This window comes from Capricornis sumatraensis, chromosome 8 (assembly GCF_032405125.1).
Source record: "Capricornis sumatraensis isolate serow.1 chromosome 8, serow.2, whole genome shotgun sequence".
Classification (NCBI taxonomy): domain Eukaryota; kingdom Metazoa; phylum Chordata; class Mammalia; order Artiodactyla; family Bovidae; genus Capricornis; species Capricornis sumatraensis.
This window is the reverse complement of record NC_091076.1, coordinates 103,526,274-103,536,019: the sequence shown is the minus strand read 5'-3', so window position 1 is coordinate 103,536,019 and position 9,746 is coordinate 103,526,274. Positions and strand designations below refer to the sequence as shown.

Here is a 9,746-nt window from a genome sequence, read left to right as displayed (position 1 = left end):
AATTGAAGCCCAGAAGCTGCTGGTGGCTGGCCGGGGGAGGGGTGAGAACCGCAGCTGAGCGGCAGAGGGGCCCCTTCCTTCCTCCCTTCCCCACCGCTGGTGCTGTAGCCACGCCCCCCCATCTGGGTTCCTTGGGGAACCCTGGCGGACCCAGTCCCGGGAGCTGGACCACCAGCTGGACCACCGGGTAGAAGACAGAGGAGGTCCCAGCAGGTCCAGATTCGAGATGCTGCTGCAAATGCTGAATCCTGGGAACTGTTGGGGTTCGGGGCCGGAACTATTTCGGTCCCAGTGGGAGAATCAGCACGTGGAATTGTCTCTTGCCAAAGGGTGCTGGTGAAGGCATGTGGCCCCTGGGAGCAGGCTGGAGTAGCGCAGAGCTGGCCTTGTGGCCCCACCGTGTTAAAATGGTGGCCACACCTGGCGTTGGCTTCCTTTGTGAGTCCCATCTTTCGGAGCCCTTTGGACTCCTTTCTCCCCATTTGACAGATGGGAACACTGAGGCCATATGTTGCTTTGAGATGTGGCTGGACACTGAGCCACAGGATTTCTCTTCATTACTGACCAAGCCAGGGCCAAGACTGTGAGGCTCCCTCAACAACCGCCCCACATCTCTCCCAGGCGTTGCCGCCCCAACTTCCTCCCCACCGCAGAGATGCAGAGGCAGTGGTCGCTGCAGGCCCCGGGGGAGCCAGAAGCCGAGCCAGGGGGCGAGGAGCTGTGTGAGCAGGAGATGGAGAGGCTGTGCCTCTCCCAGCAGCCGGTGCGGGTGCTGCCGTACGCCATGGTGGACAAGCGCTTTATTCGGTGGGTGCCGGAGAACCCTGCCAAACGCGGCGGAGGCCGAGCAGTGGGGGTGGGGTGGGGGGGAAATGCACCTGTTGGACGGGGGCGGGGTGGAAACATCAGCCCTGGAAAGACTTTGGCCCAGGGTGCTGCTCCGCCTGCCCAGGTGAGCATGCTGGCTGACTCAGGGCACCCCCCTCCCCATCAACACCCCATCCCAGGCAGCTACGGGAGCCCGAGGGGGTGAAGACCTCCTGCTGGCAGCAGTGGCGTCGCAGGCGGCAGACTGTGGGCCGGCGACTCGGGGAGGCAGCTCGGCGGCTGACCCGGGGCTGTGGACTCTGGGAGGGGGCTCTCTACGAGATCGGCGGTACGACCTGAACCCCAATCCCCACCTCCCTCCTCCCCTCTCTGCAGTCTCAGCGTCTAGTTTAGAAACCAGAAGAGGGAATCACCCCCCTTTGCCGTCGCACTGTTTCCCTCCCCACCAGTCACCCCTCCAATCACGTGGCTTTGAGGTCACACACCCGCCTCTGTCCCCAGAGCCAGCCCCCCAAAACGTTGATGGACGATGGCGCGCCCTCGTGGCTGTTAGAGGTACTGCTAGGCAAGCCTCCGGAACTGGCCATTAAGCTGAGGTCCTGGGAAGGCTAGTCACCCACACCCCCGCTGGGTTGGTCAGCCCTAGGATGACCAGTCGGGCTCACGGCTGGGCGCCTCCTGACTCCCCTGCTGTCCCCCGCAGGCCTCTTTGGCACTGGAATCCAGTCCTATTTCACCTTCCTTCGCTTCCTGCTGCTACTTAACCTGCTGACCCTGCTTCTGACCAGTGGCTTTGTCCTGCTGCCCCTGGTCTGGCTCCGGCCCCCTGACCCAGGACCGGCTCTGAACTTCAGTGAGTGCCCCTCCCATGGAGAGAACAGTTCCCCTGAGCCCACCTGAACCCTGGGGGCTGGTCCAGCATTCTTGTGCTGGGACAGCCCCAACCCTCTGGGTATCAACCTGCTTGGGTCCAGCCCTGAGACTCTGCCTGACCTTACTATTTGCATGCCAGCCTCCTAACATGCCCTCAGGACCCTGTTCAGGCCTCCAAGATTGGGAGCTATGGAGTGGGAGGGGCAAAGCCTCCCCTACGCCTTGGGGACCCTCCCCTATGGGACCCCTCTCCCTTCTTAACAGCTCTCCAGTGTCCTGGTAGTGGCCACCTACCCCAGCCCGGTGTTTCCAAGTTCAACAATCTACTCTGGAATGTTTTTACCGGCAGGGTGAGTGAGTCTGTCCTGGCCAAGGAGCAAGGAGGCTGGGGGACCTGGGGATATGGCCTCAGAAGACCCCAGTCTAAGATGACCCCTACCCCTCCAACGGCATGTTGGCGTCTAGGGGGACACTCCTTCATAGACAGGCTGTCTGGATCAGCAGCAGAGTCACAAGAGAGGCTGAGGCCGCTGTGCACCGTCCAGGCCCATGCATGACCCCATAGCCCTCAGAGCCCAGGTGGGGCGGGGGTAGAAAGGACAAGAATGGAAAAGTGCAGGCTTCTGGAATAAGCACCACCCTACCCTCATTCCTGGAAGCCACTGAGTAGTTCCTGTGTGGGCTGTCGTGTTCCAGTTCTGGCTTTTTCTTCCAAGCTGTGTGTCCTTGGGCAAGTTGCCTAACCCCTCTGGGCCTCTGTGAAATGAGGATACTCTTATTCTCTACCCGATGGGGTTATTGTGAGGGTTAATGTGTTAACAGCAAGAAAACACTCAGCACACAGCCTGGGTCCATTATCGTTGTCTGACGTCCGCAGGCCTTCAACAACACCTATCTCTTTTACGGAGCGTACCGGGCGGGGCCCGAGAGCAGCTCGACATACAGTATCCGCCTGGCCTACCTCCTGAGCCCACTGGCATGCCTGCTCCTCTGCTTCTGTGGGATTCTGCGGAGGTGAGAGGAGAGCCCCAGGTCTCCCCTGATCATTCCTCCTCAGTGTGGTACACTCAAGCTGGTGGGGAGTCCCTGACAACAGGCCTCAGGCCCAGAACTCTGAATTCCCAGGTGCAGAGCTCAGGGGCAGAGCCACCACTCCTGTATCCCTACCCCACCCCCCAGTCAGGCCAAGGTCCAAGCCTGCCCCTGGGGCTGCCCAGGGCTTCCCACACCAGACCAGGGCTGAGCCAAGGCTGAGCCCTGCCCCCCACCGCCCCCTGCAGGATGGTGAAGGGGCTGCCACAGAAGATGTTCCTGGGCCAGGACTACCGGTCACCTCTCAGCGCAAAGGTCTTCTCTTCCTGGGACTTTTGCATCCGGGGGCAGGAGGCCGCCACCATCAAGAGGCATGAGATCAGCAATGAATTCAAGGTGTGCGTTGAGGATGTGCATGAATGTGAGATGTGAGTGTAAGTGTGAATGAGTGTGAGAGCACATGGGACTTTGTATATAAGTGTGTGGCTTGAGTGTGGGAATGTGAGAGTGTGCACACAGATTTTTCAGCTTGAGGGAGGTGGGGTGCTGGGCCATGTGGGGGTGTGAGCACTCACCTGTATGGTGCTGGGGTGGGGGGCTCTGGATAAAACCAACCCGTCTGTCCCCAGCCTACTATCACCCCAACTTTGCCTAGGGCTTGCAGCCTGTTTCCCCACGCACACCGACCTGGGGCTGTTTGCTGGCCCCGCCCCCCCTTCCACGTGGGCCAGCCCTAACCCACCCCTGCCCTGCCCCCATCACAGATGGAGCTGGAGGAGGGGCGTCACTTGCTGCTGCTGCAGCAGCAGACCCGGGCTCAGAGGGCCTGCCACCTGCTCACTTACCTGCGGGTCAACATCCTCATCGGGCTCCTGGTGGTTGGAGCCATCAGCGCCATCTTCTGGGCCACCAAGTACTCGCAGGACAACAAGGAGGTGCCAGGCGACTGACATGCATTCATTTCATCCCAGCCAGTTCTGGGGGAGGGGATGGGATGGCCCCACGTTGCAGGAGAAGAAACCGAGGCTCCGAGAGGTTAAAGCAATTTGCCCAAGGTCACGACCAGGTCAGACTGGCTCTGCCTGAGGCTATCCCCCCACCGCCACGCTGTCACTGGGAATAGTCCAGCTGCTCCCAGATGCCCGCCTTGCCTCAGAGCAACACTTGAAGGGGTCGTAGGGGATGGGCGAGCTGCTGGGGGCCCTCCAGCCCACGGCACCCCCTTACCTGCTTCTCCCCACAGGAGTCCTTGTTTCTGCTGCTCCAGTACCTGCCCCCTGGGGTCATCGCCCTGGTCAACTTTCTGGGTCCCCTGCTGTTCGTTTTCCTGGTCCAGCTGGAGAACTACCCTCCCAACACTGAGGTCAACCTCACCCTTATCTGGTGAGTGCCACCCGGGGGGTGACCGGTGTGACAGTGTGTGGAGGGCAGGGAAACACTCTGTCCTGCCACCTGTCTTGATTATCGCCTGGTACTGGGGGCCCCGAGCAAGGGAAGGCAGACAGCCGCCCTCACACACAGTCTCAGGGGGCCCCATCTAAGGTTCTTCAGTCCCCACCATCCAAAGCAAGCCAGTGACTGTTTTTTCGGGGAGACAGGGTACTACAGTCACCCCCCTAGGAACACAGCTCCCTCCCATGTGCCCTGAGGGTTTACAACCCTCACCTTGATAACCCTCACGTGACCTGTGACGTTAAGACCATCCTCGTCACCACTGGATAGATGAGGAAACTGAGGTTTGAAGGGGTCAAGCCCACCTCCACCCCCAGGCTCTGCTCTGTCTCCCCTCTCAGGACTCAGGTCCCGCCTTGGACCCAGCCACCACCTCCCTAGCCCCCCAGCTCCAGCTCAGGTTCTCTGCCAACCACCCATCATTCGGCAGGGCCTACTTTTCCTCGGCCTTCCCTGGCACAGAAGATGTCCACAGCCCATTCCAAGTCCCTCCAAGGTAGACTGTGTTTGGTTTGAAACTTTATTACTGGAACAGGTAATAACATGTACACATAGGTAATCAGTTCAGTTCAGTTCAGTCGCCCAGTCGTGTCTGACTCTTTGCGACCCCATGGACTGCAGCACACCAGGCCTCCCTGTCTGTCACCAACTCCCAGAGCTTACTCAAATTTATGTCCATCGAGTCGGTGATGCCATCTAACCATCTCATCCTCTGTCATCCCCTTCTCCTCCTGGCTTCAATCTTTCCCAGCATCAGGGTCTTTTCAAATGAGTCAGTTCTTCGCATGAGATGGCCAAAATATTGGAGTTTCAGCTTCAGCATCAGTCCTTCCAATGAATATTCAGGACTGATTTCCTTTAGGATGGACTGGTTGGATCGCCTTGCAGTCCAAGGGACTCACAAGAGTCTTCTCCAACACCACAGTTCAAAAGCATCAATTCTTTGGTACTCAGCTTTCTCTATAGTCCAACTCTCACATTCATACATGACTACGGAAAAAAAACTATAGCTTTGACTACACATAGGTAATAGCACATGCAATTCAAAATGCTCAAAGGATGAAAGATAAAAATAAGCCCCTACCCACCCGTGCCTTCCTCAACGGAAGAACCACTGTTTCCACCAGCCTCTTGCCATGCGTCAGCACTCAAAGTCCACACTTTGTGAGACTTCCCCTGCGGTCCAGGGGTTACGACTCCCTGCTTCCAAAGCAGGTGACGCAGGTTCAGTCACAGAATACAGACAAAAATTAAAAAAAAAGAAAGTCCACACTTGTATATAACATGCAGTGATGGTTCTGGGTTAGGCCACCCTACCTGTGTCGTCCAGTTATATATTATTCAGGAGTATGCACGCACATGTTTGTGGTATATGGACAGTGTAAATAGTGTGCTCAGTCGCGTCCAACTCTTTGCGACCCCGTGGACTATAGCCCGCTAGTCTCCTCTGTCTGTAGAATTCTCCAGGCAAAAATACTGGAGTGGGTTGCCATTTACTTCTCCAGGGGCTCTTCCTGACCCAGGGACTGAACCCATGTCTCAGATTATTTGCCCGCTAAGCCACCTGGGAACAGGCCTTAGGAGAATGACCTCACCTGCATTAGTGACTTAAAGGCCTGTGTGTGTCTCCTGTGACTCTCCAAGCTGGGTGTTGTGGGAAGGATGGCTGGACCGTTCACTGTTTCCCATACTGATCTAAACAGAACCATTCTCCTGTGGGTCGTCTGGGGAACGCACTTTGGGAAACATTGACATGGATGGAGCAGGTTGGAAGGAAGCTGGGCCCTGGATTTAGAGGTGGCCAGTCTCAGGAAAAAACTTGAGGTTGTGCAGATGTCAGCCACACCTGTGTCCTGGGTAGATGTGCCCTGTACCCGGGCTACTCCCCTGACACAGTCTCTGCCCCCACCCCAACCCCCAGGTGCGTGGTGCTCAAGCTGGCCAGCCTGGGAATGTTCTCCTTCTCGCTGGGCCAGACTGTGCTGTGCATCGGCAGAAGCAAGACCAGCTGTGAGTCCTACGGCTACAACGCCTGTGACTACCAGGTGGCTGGTGTCTCCCTCCGGGCCTCTCCTTTGTCCTCTGCAAAGCCCCACCTCTTTGATCTCCTTGCCCCTGTCTGGTCTCACCTTTGTGAAAGGCTGTGGGCAGAGCTGTGCACTCAGCAGTCACCTCCAGGGAGCGCCATTCGCATCACACTGCCCTGTGCAGAGGAGGCAGCCCCAACTGGTTGCTTGTCTTGTTCTCCAGGCCTGGATTTTAACTTAGCTAATAAGACTCCAGGCACGGCTCCTATACTTCAGGATCCCCGCATCGGGTGGGTGAGGGGTGGTTGGGGACCGAGGGTAGTGACAGATGCCTCCTCTGACCAGTGCTGGGAGAATTCGGTGGGGGAGCAGCTGTACAAACTCAGCATCTTCAACTTCCTCCTCACGGTGGCCTTCGCCTTCCTTGTCAGCCTGCCTAGGAGGTGAGCCACGTGGGGACACCCCGGGGGTGGTGTGGGCGTGTCTGGGGGGATGGCCAGTGGCCACGACCAAGGCTGTGAGCAGTTCTACACTCGTGTGTCGCATGTGAGTGCATGTGTGTGAAGGTCCAGGGCCCAAACCAGCGAGGTTCACACACTCCTCCCTGGTGGTGGGGACCTGTTCCCTCCCTCCCCCAGGATGTTGGTCGAGCGGTTCTCCGGCCGCTTCTGGGCTTGGCTGGACCGAGAGGAGTTCCTGGTGCCCAAGAACGTGCTGGACATCGTGGAAGGGCAGACGGTCACCTGGATGGGCCTCTTCTACTGCCCCCTGCTGCCCCTGCTCAACAGCGTCTTCATCTTCCTCACCTTCTACATCAAGAAGGTGAGGACTCTGGGACAGGGAGGGCGCAGGGGCACACCTGCGTGGGCGCCTTGAGCGCCATCGGCGGGGCAGCCCTCACATCCTACGGCTGCCCAGCCAGCCACTTCCAGTCTGCACACTGCACCTCTGGTCTGCACACTGCGCTGACCAGTCACTTCCGGGCTGCAGACCGTGCTGACCGGTCACCTCTGGTCTGCACACTGCGCTGACCGGTCACCTCTGGTCTGCACACTGCGCTGAGGACGCCCCCCTGTGGCCTTGCTCCCCCTCCCCACAGTACACCCTGCTGAGGAACTCCAGGGCATCTCCTCGGCGATTCCGCGCCTCCAGCTCCATCTTCTTCTTCCAGCTGGTGCTCCTCCTGGGCCTGCTCCTGGCTGCTGTGCCCCTGGGCTATGTGGTCAGCAGGTGAGCGGAGCAGAGGGCCCTAGGCGGCCGGGCCGGCGGCTCCTCGCCTGGGCGCTGACCCTGGCCCTCCTCTGTCCATCTCTCTCCCAGCATCCGCTCCTCCTGGGACTGTGGCCTCTTCGCCAACTACTTGGCCCCCTGGCAGGTGGTCCCTGAGCTAGTGGCCCTCTGGCTCCCACCCCCCAGCCAGCGCATCCTCTACTACCTGGGCTCCCACGCCTTCAGCTTCCCGCTTCTCATCCTGCTCAGGTGCCTTTCAGGACAGCGGGGGACCAAGGGAACGGGCACCTGGGAGGGGAGGATCCTTTCGTCCATGGGCACCCCAGCCAGTCCCAGGGGATCCAGGAGCCAGACAAGGAGAGCCGGGGATGGAGAGGGGTCAGGTCTGGTGGCCTGGAGGTTCCCTGGTGCCACTGGGCAAGCGCCCTTACATCCTCACCTGTAAAAGCCCCTGAAATGACCATTGGGGGAATACAGTGCCCGGTGCAGACGCACTGTGAGCCTGCCATGCAGAGGAGAGGGGCTGAGCGACCCGGGGGAGGAAGGAGAGGGGAGAGAAAGCTGTATCTGGGATCCTGGAAGAGAGAGGACCCCCGGGGGGTGTTTTCTAAGAGATTGAGGAGGGGAAGGAGGAAGTAGTGGGCTGACTGACCATGCCTCCCCTTCTCTCCAAAGCCTTGTCCTGACCGTGTGCATCTCCCAGTCCCAGGCCAGTTCCAGAGCCATCCGGAGACTGCGGAAGCAGCTGGTGTGGGTAAGCATCCGCAGGACTGGGGCCACGGGGACTGCTGGCGAGACCCTATTGGGGCCGCGGGCCGCCGATAAAAGCGGGGAAGATGGAGAGAGGGAGCCGGGGCCTAAGGCTTGGCCTCAGGCCAGGAGGAGCCGGGCGACAGAAACGTGGCTTTAAGCCTGGAGACCCGGTTTAACACAAGTGTGGTTTTGGCCTGCTGTCGGGGAAGCGGGACTCTGGTGGGGGCGTGGTCTCATGCCGGGGCGTGGCCTGATGGGCGTGACCTTGAGATAGGGCGTTGCCTGTGGGCGTGGTCTTTGAGAGGGGGCGTATCTGATAGGCGTGGTCTTGAGTGGCGTTGTCTCTGGTGGGCGTGGTCTCTAAAGTACGTGGGCGGGCAGGGGCGGGACCTGGGCGGGGCGGAGTCTAGCGTAGGGCGGAAGATTAGTGGGGCGAGGCCGCAGCGGGGCGGGGAAGCCGGGCGAGCTCCGGTTGGGGCGGGGCCTCAGAGTGGCTACGGCTAGCTCGGCTGCATCCTCCCCCGCCCGCCTGCGGGTGAGAGGAGGTGCAGCTCCTAACCCGCCTGCTCGCTCCCTGCCTCGGCCTCAGCAAGTCCAGGAGAAGTGGCACCTGGTGGATGACCTGTCGCGGCTGCTACCGGAGCCGGGCTCCGGCGACTCTCTGGGGCCTGAGTCCCCTGTGTCCCGAGCATCGCGCCCGAGATCCTTCTGCCCCGGATTTCCGTGCCCAGGCTCCCCGGGACCCAGGCCCCGCCGGCCAGGATCCTCCCTTGAAGATCCCGCCGGTTGTCTCAGTCCCCGCCCATAGATTCCGCTTCTCCAGCGGTTCGGAGCTGTAGCACTTAGCCCCCTCCACCACCACAGCCCAGAACTTCGCCAGGCCCCCACGTGCAGCACCCCCACCTCCTGCCCCCTCGTCCCACGCTCCTGATCCCTGGTTCCCTTTCAGTGGACCCTCCAACAGGGTGTCCTAAGGTGGGGTGCATACACCCAGGGACAGCAGGAAGAAAATATGGGAACTTGTATTTATATTTTATCTTTGTCCTTTAAAGTTTTCTATTTTTGTTAAAGTTTTATAATATACATAACGTATTAGCATAGTGACCCACGAATGTGCTTTATAAATACGCATCCATTGGGGTGCTCAGGAGTTGTTTACTGTGCAGAGTGCCCTTATAAAGGCTCGGAGACCTCGGTCTGTCAGAAGGGAAAGGCCTGGCCGCAGTGAAAGCAACCCTGCAGATGGGGCTTGCCTTGCTCTGACTGCAGGCACCCCCACAGCCTCCTGTAATTCCTCCGTCATGTATGAGGCCATTAAGACCCAGAGGTGTTATGAGTCTGCAAGGGGCAGCGCTCAGAGCTGATCTGCACCCTGAGACATAGAGTGTGGGCCCCAGGGAGGTAGAGGAGCCCCCTGCCCAGGAAGGCAGGGCCGTGTCCAGGATTCCCAAGCCTCCAGTGCTGAGGTTGCAGAGGTTCTCAATCCGTGGTTCTCAGCCTCAGAGAACAACCTGAGAAGCCTGTCGGATGCTGGCTCTATGCCAGCAATTC

General features: G+C 59.4%; 1 protein-coding gene across 2 annotated transcripts; it reads left to right on the top strand.

Annotated features, from left to right (window-relative positions):
* Nucleotides 1–655: 655 nt before the first annotated feature.
* Nucleotides 656–9,083, top strand: TMC8 (transmembrane channel like 8). 2 transcript variants are annotated; one of them, XM_068977920.1, is made up of 15 exons: nt 656–807; nt 1,008–1,156; nt 1,532–1,681; nt 1,966–2,051; nt 2,579–2,715; nt 2,982–3,129; nt 3,498–3,668; nt 3,977–4,116; nt 6,107–6,230; nt 6,558–6,655; nt 6,851–7,034; nt 7,312–7,442; nt 7,533–7,691; nt 8,118–8,196; nt 8,785–9,083. In XM_068977920.1, exons 1-15 carry the CDS (start codon nt 656–658, stop codon nt 9,001–9,003), a joined length of 2,127 nt encoding a protein of 708 aa, XP_068834021.1. In that variant the 3' UTR covers nt 9,004–9,083. The 2 variants fall into 2 exon arrangements, with proteins under 2 accessions (XP_068834021.1, XP_068834022.1); XM_068977921.1 differs by lacking the exon at nt 7,533–7,691 and having other exon boundaries at nt 723–807.
* Nucleotides 9,084–9,746: the final 663 nt, after the last annotated feature.

Bases quoted from the DNA above. Each gene is read 5' to 3' on its own strand.
- TMC8 (XM_068977920.1), top strand. From the start codon at position 656: ATGCAGAGGCAGTGGTCGCTGCAGGCCCCGGGGGAGCCAGAAGCCGAG. The intron at 808-1,007 runs GTGGGTGCCGGA...ACCCCATCCCAG, and splicing joins GTGGACAAGCGCTTTATTCG to GCAGCTACGGGAGCCCGAGG. The intron at 1,157-1,531 runs GTACGACCTGAA...TGTCCCCCGCAG, and splicing joins GGCTCTCTACGAGATCGGCG to GCCTCTTTGGCACTGGAATC.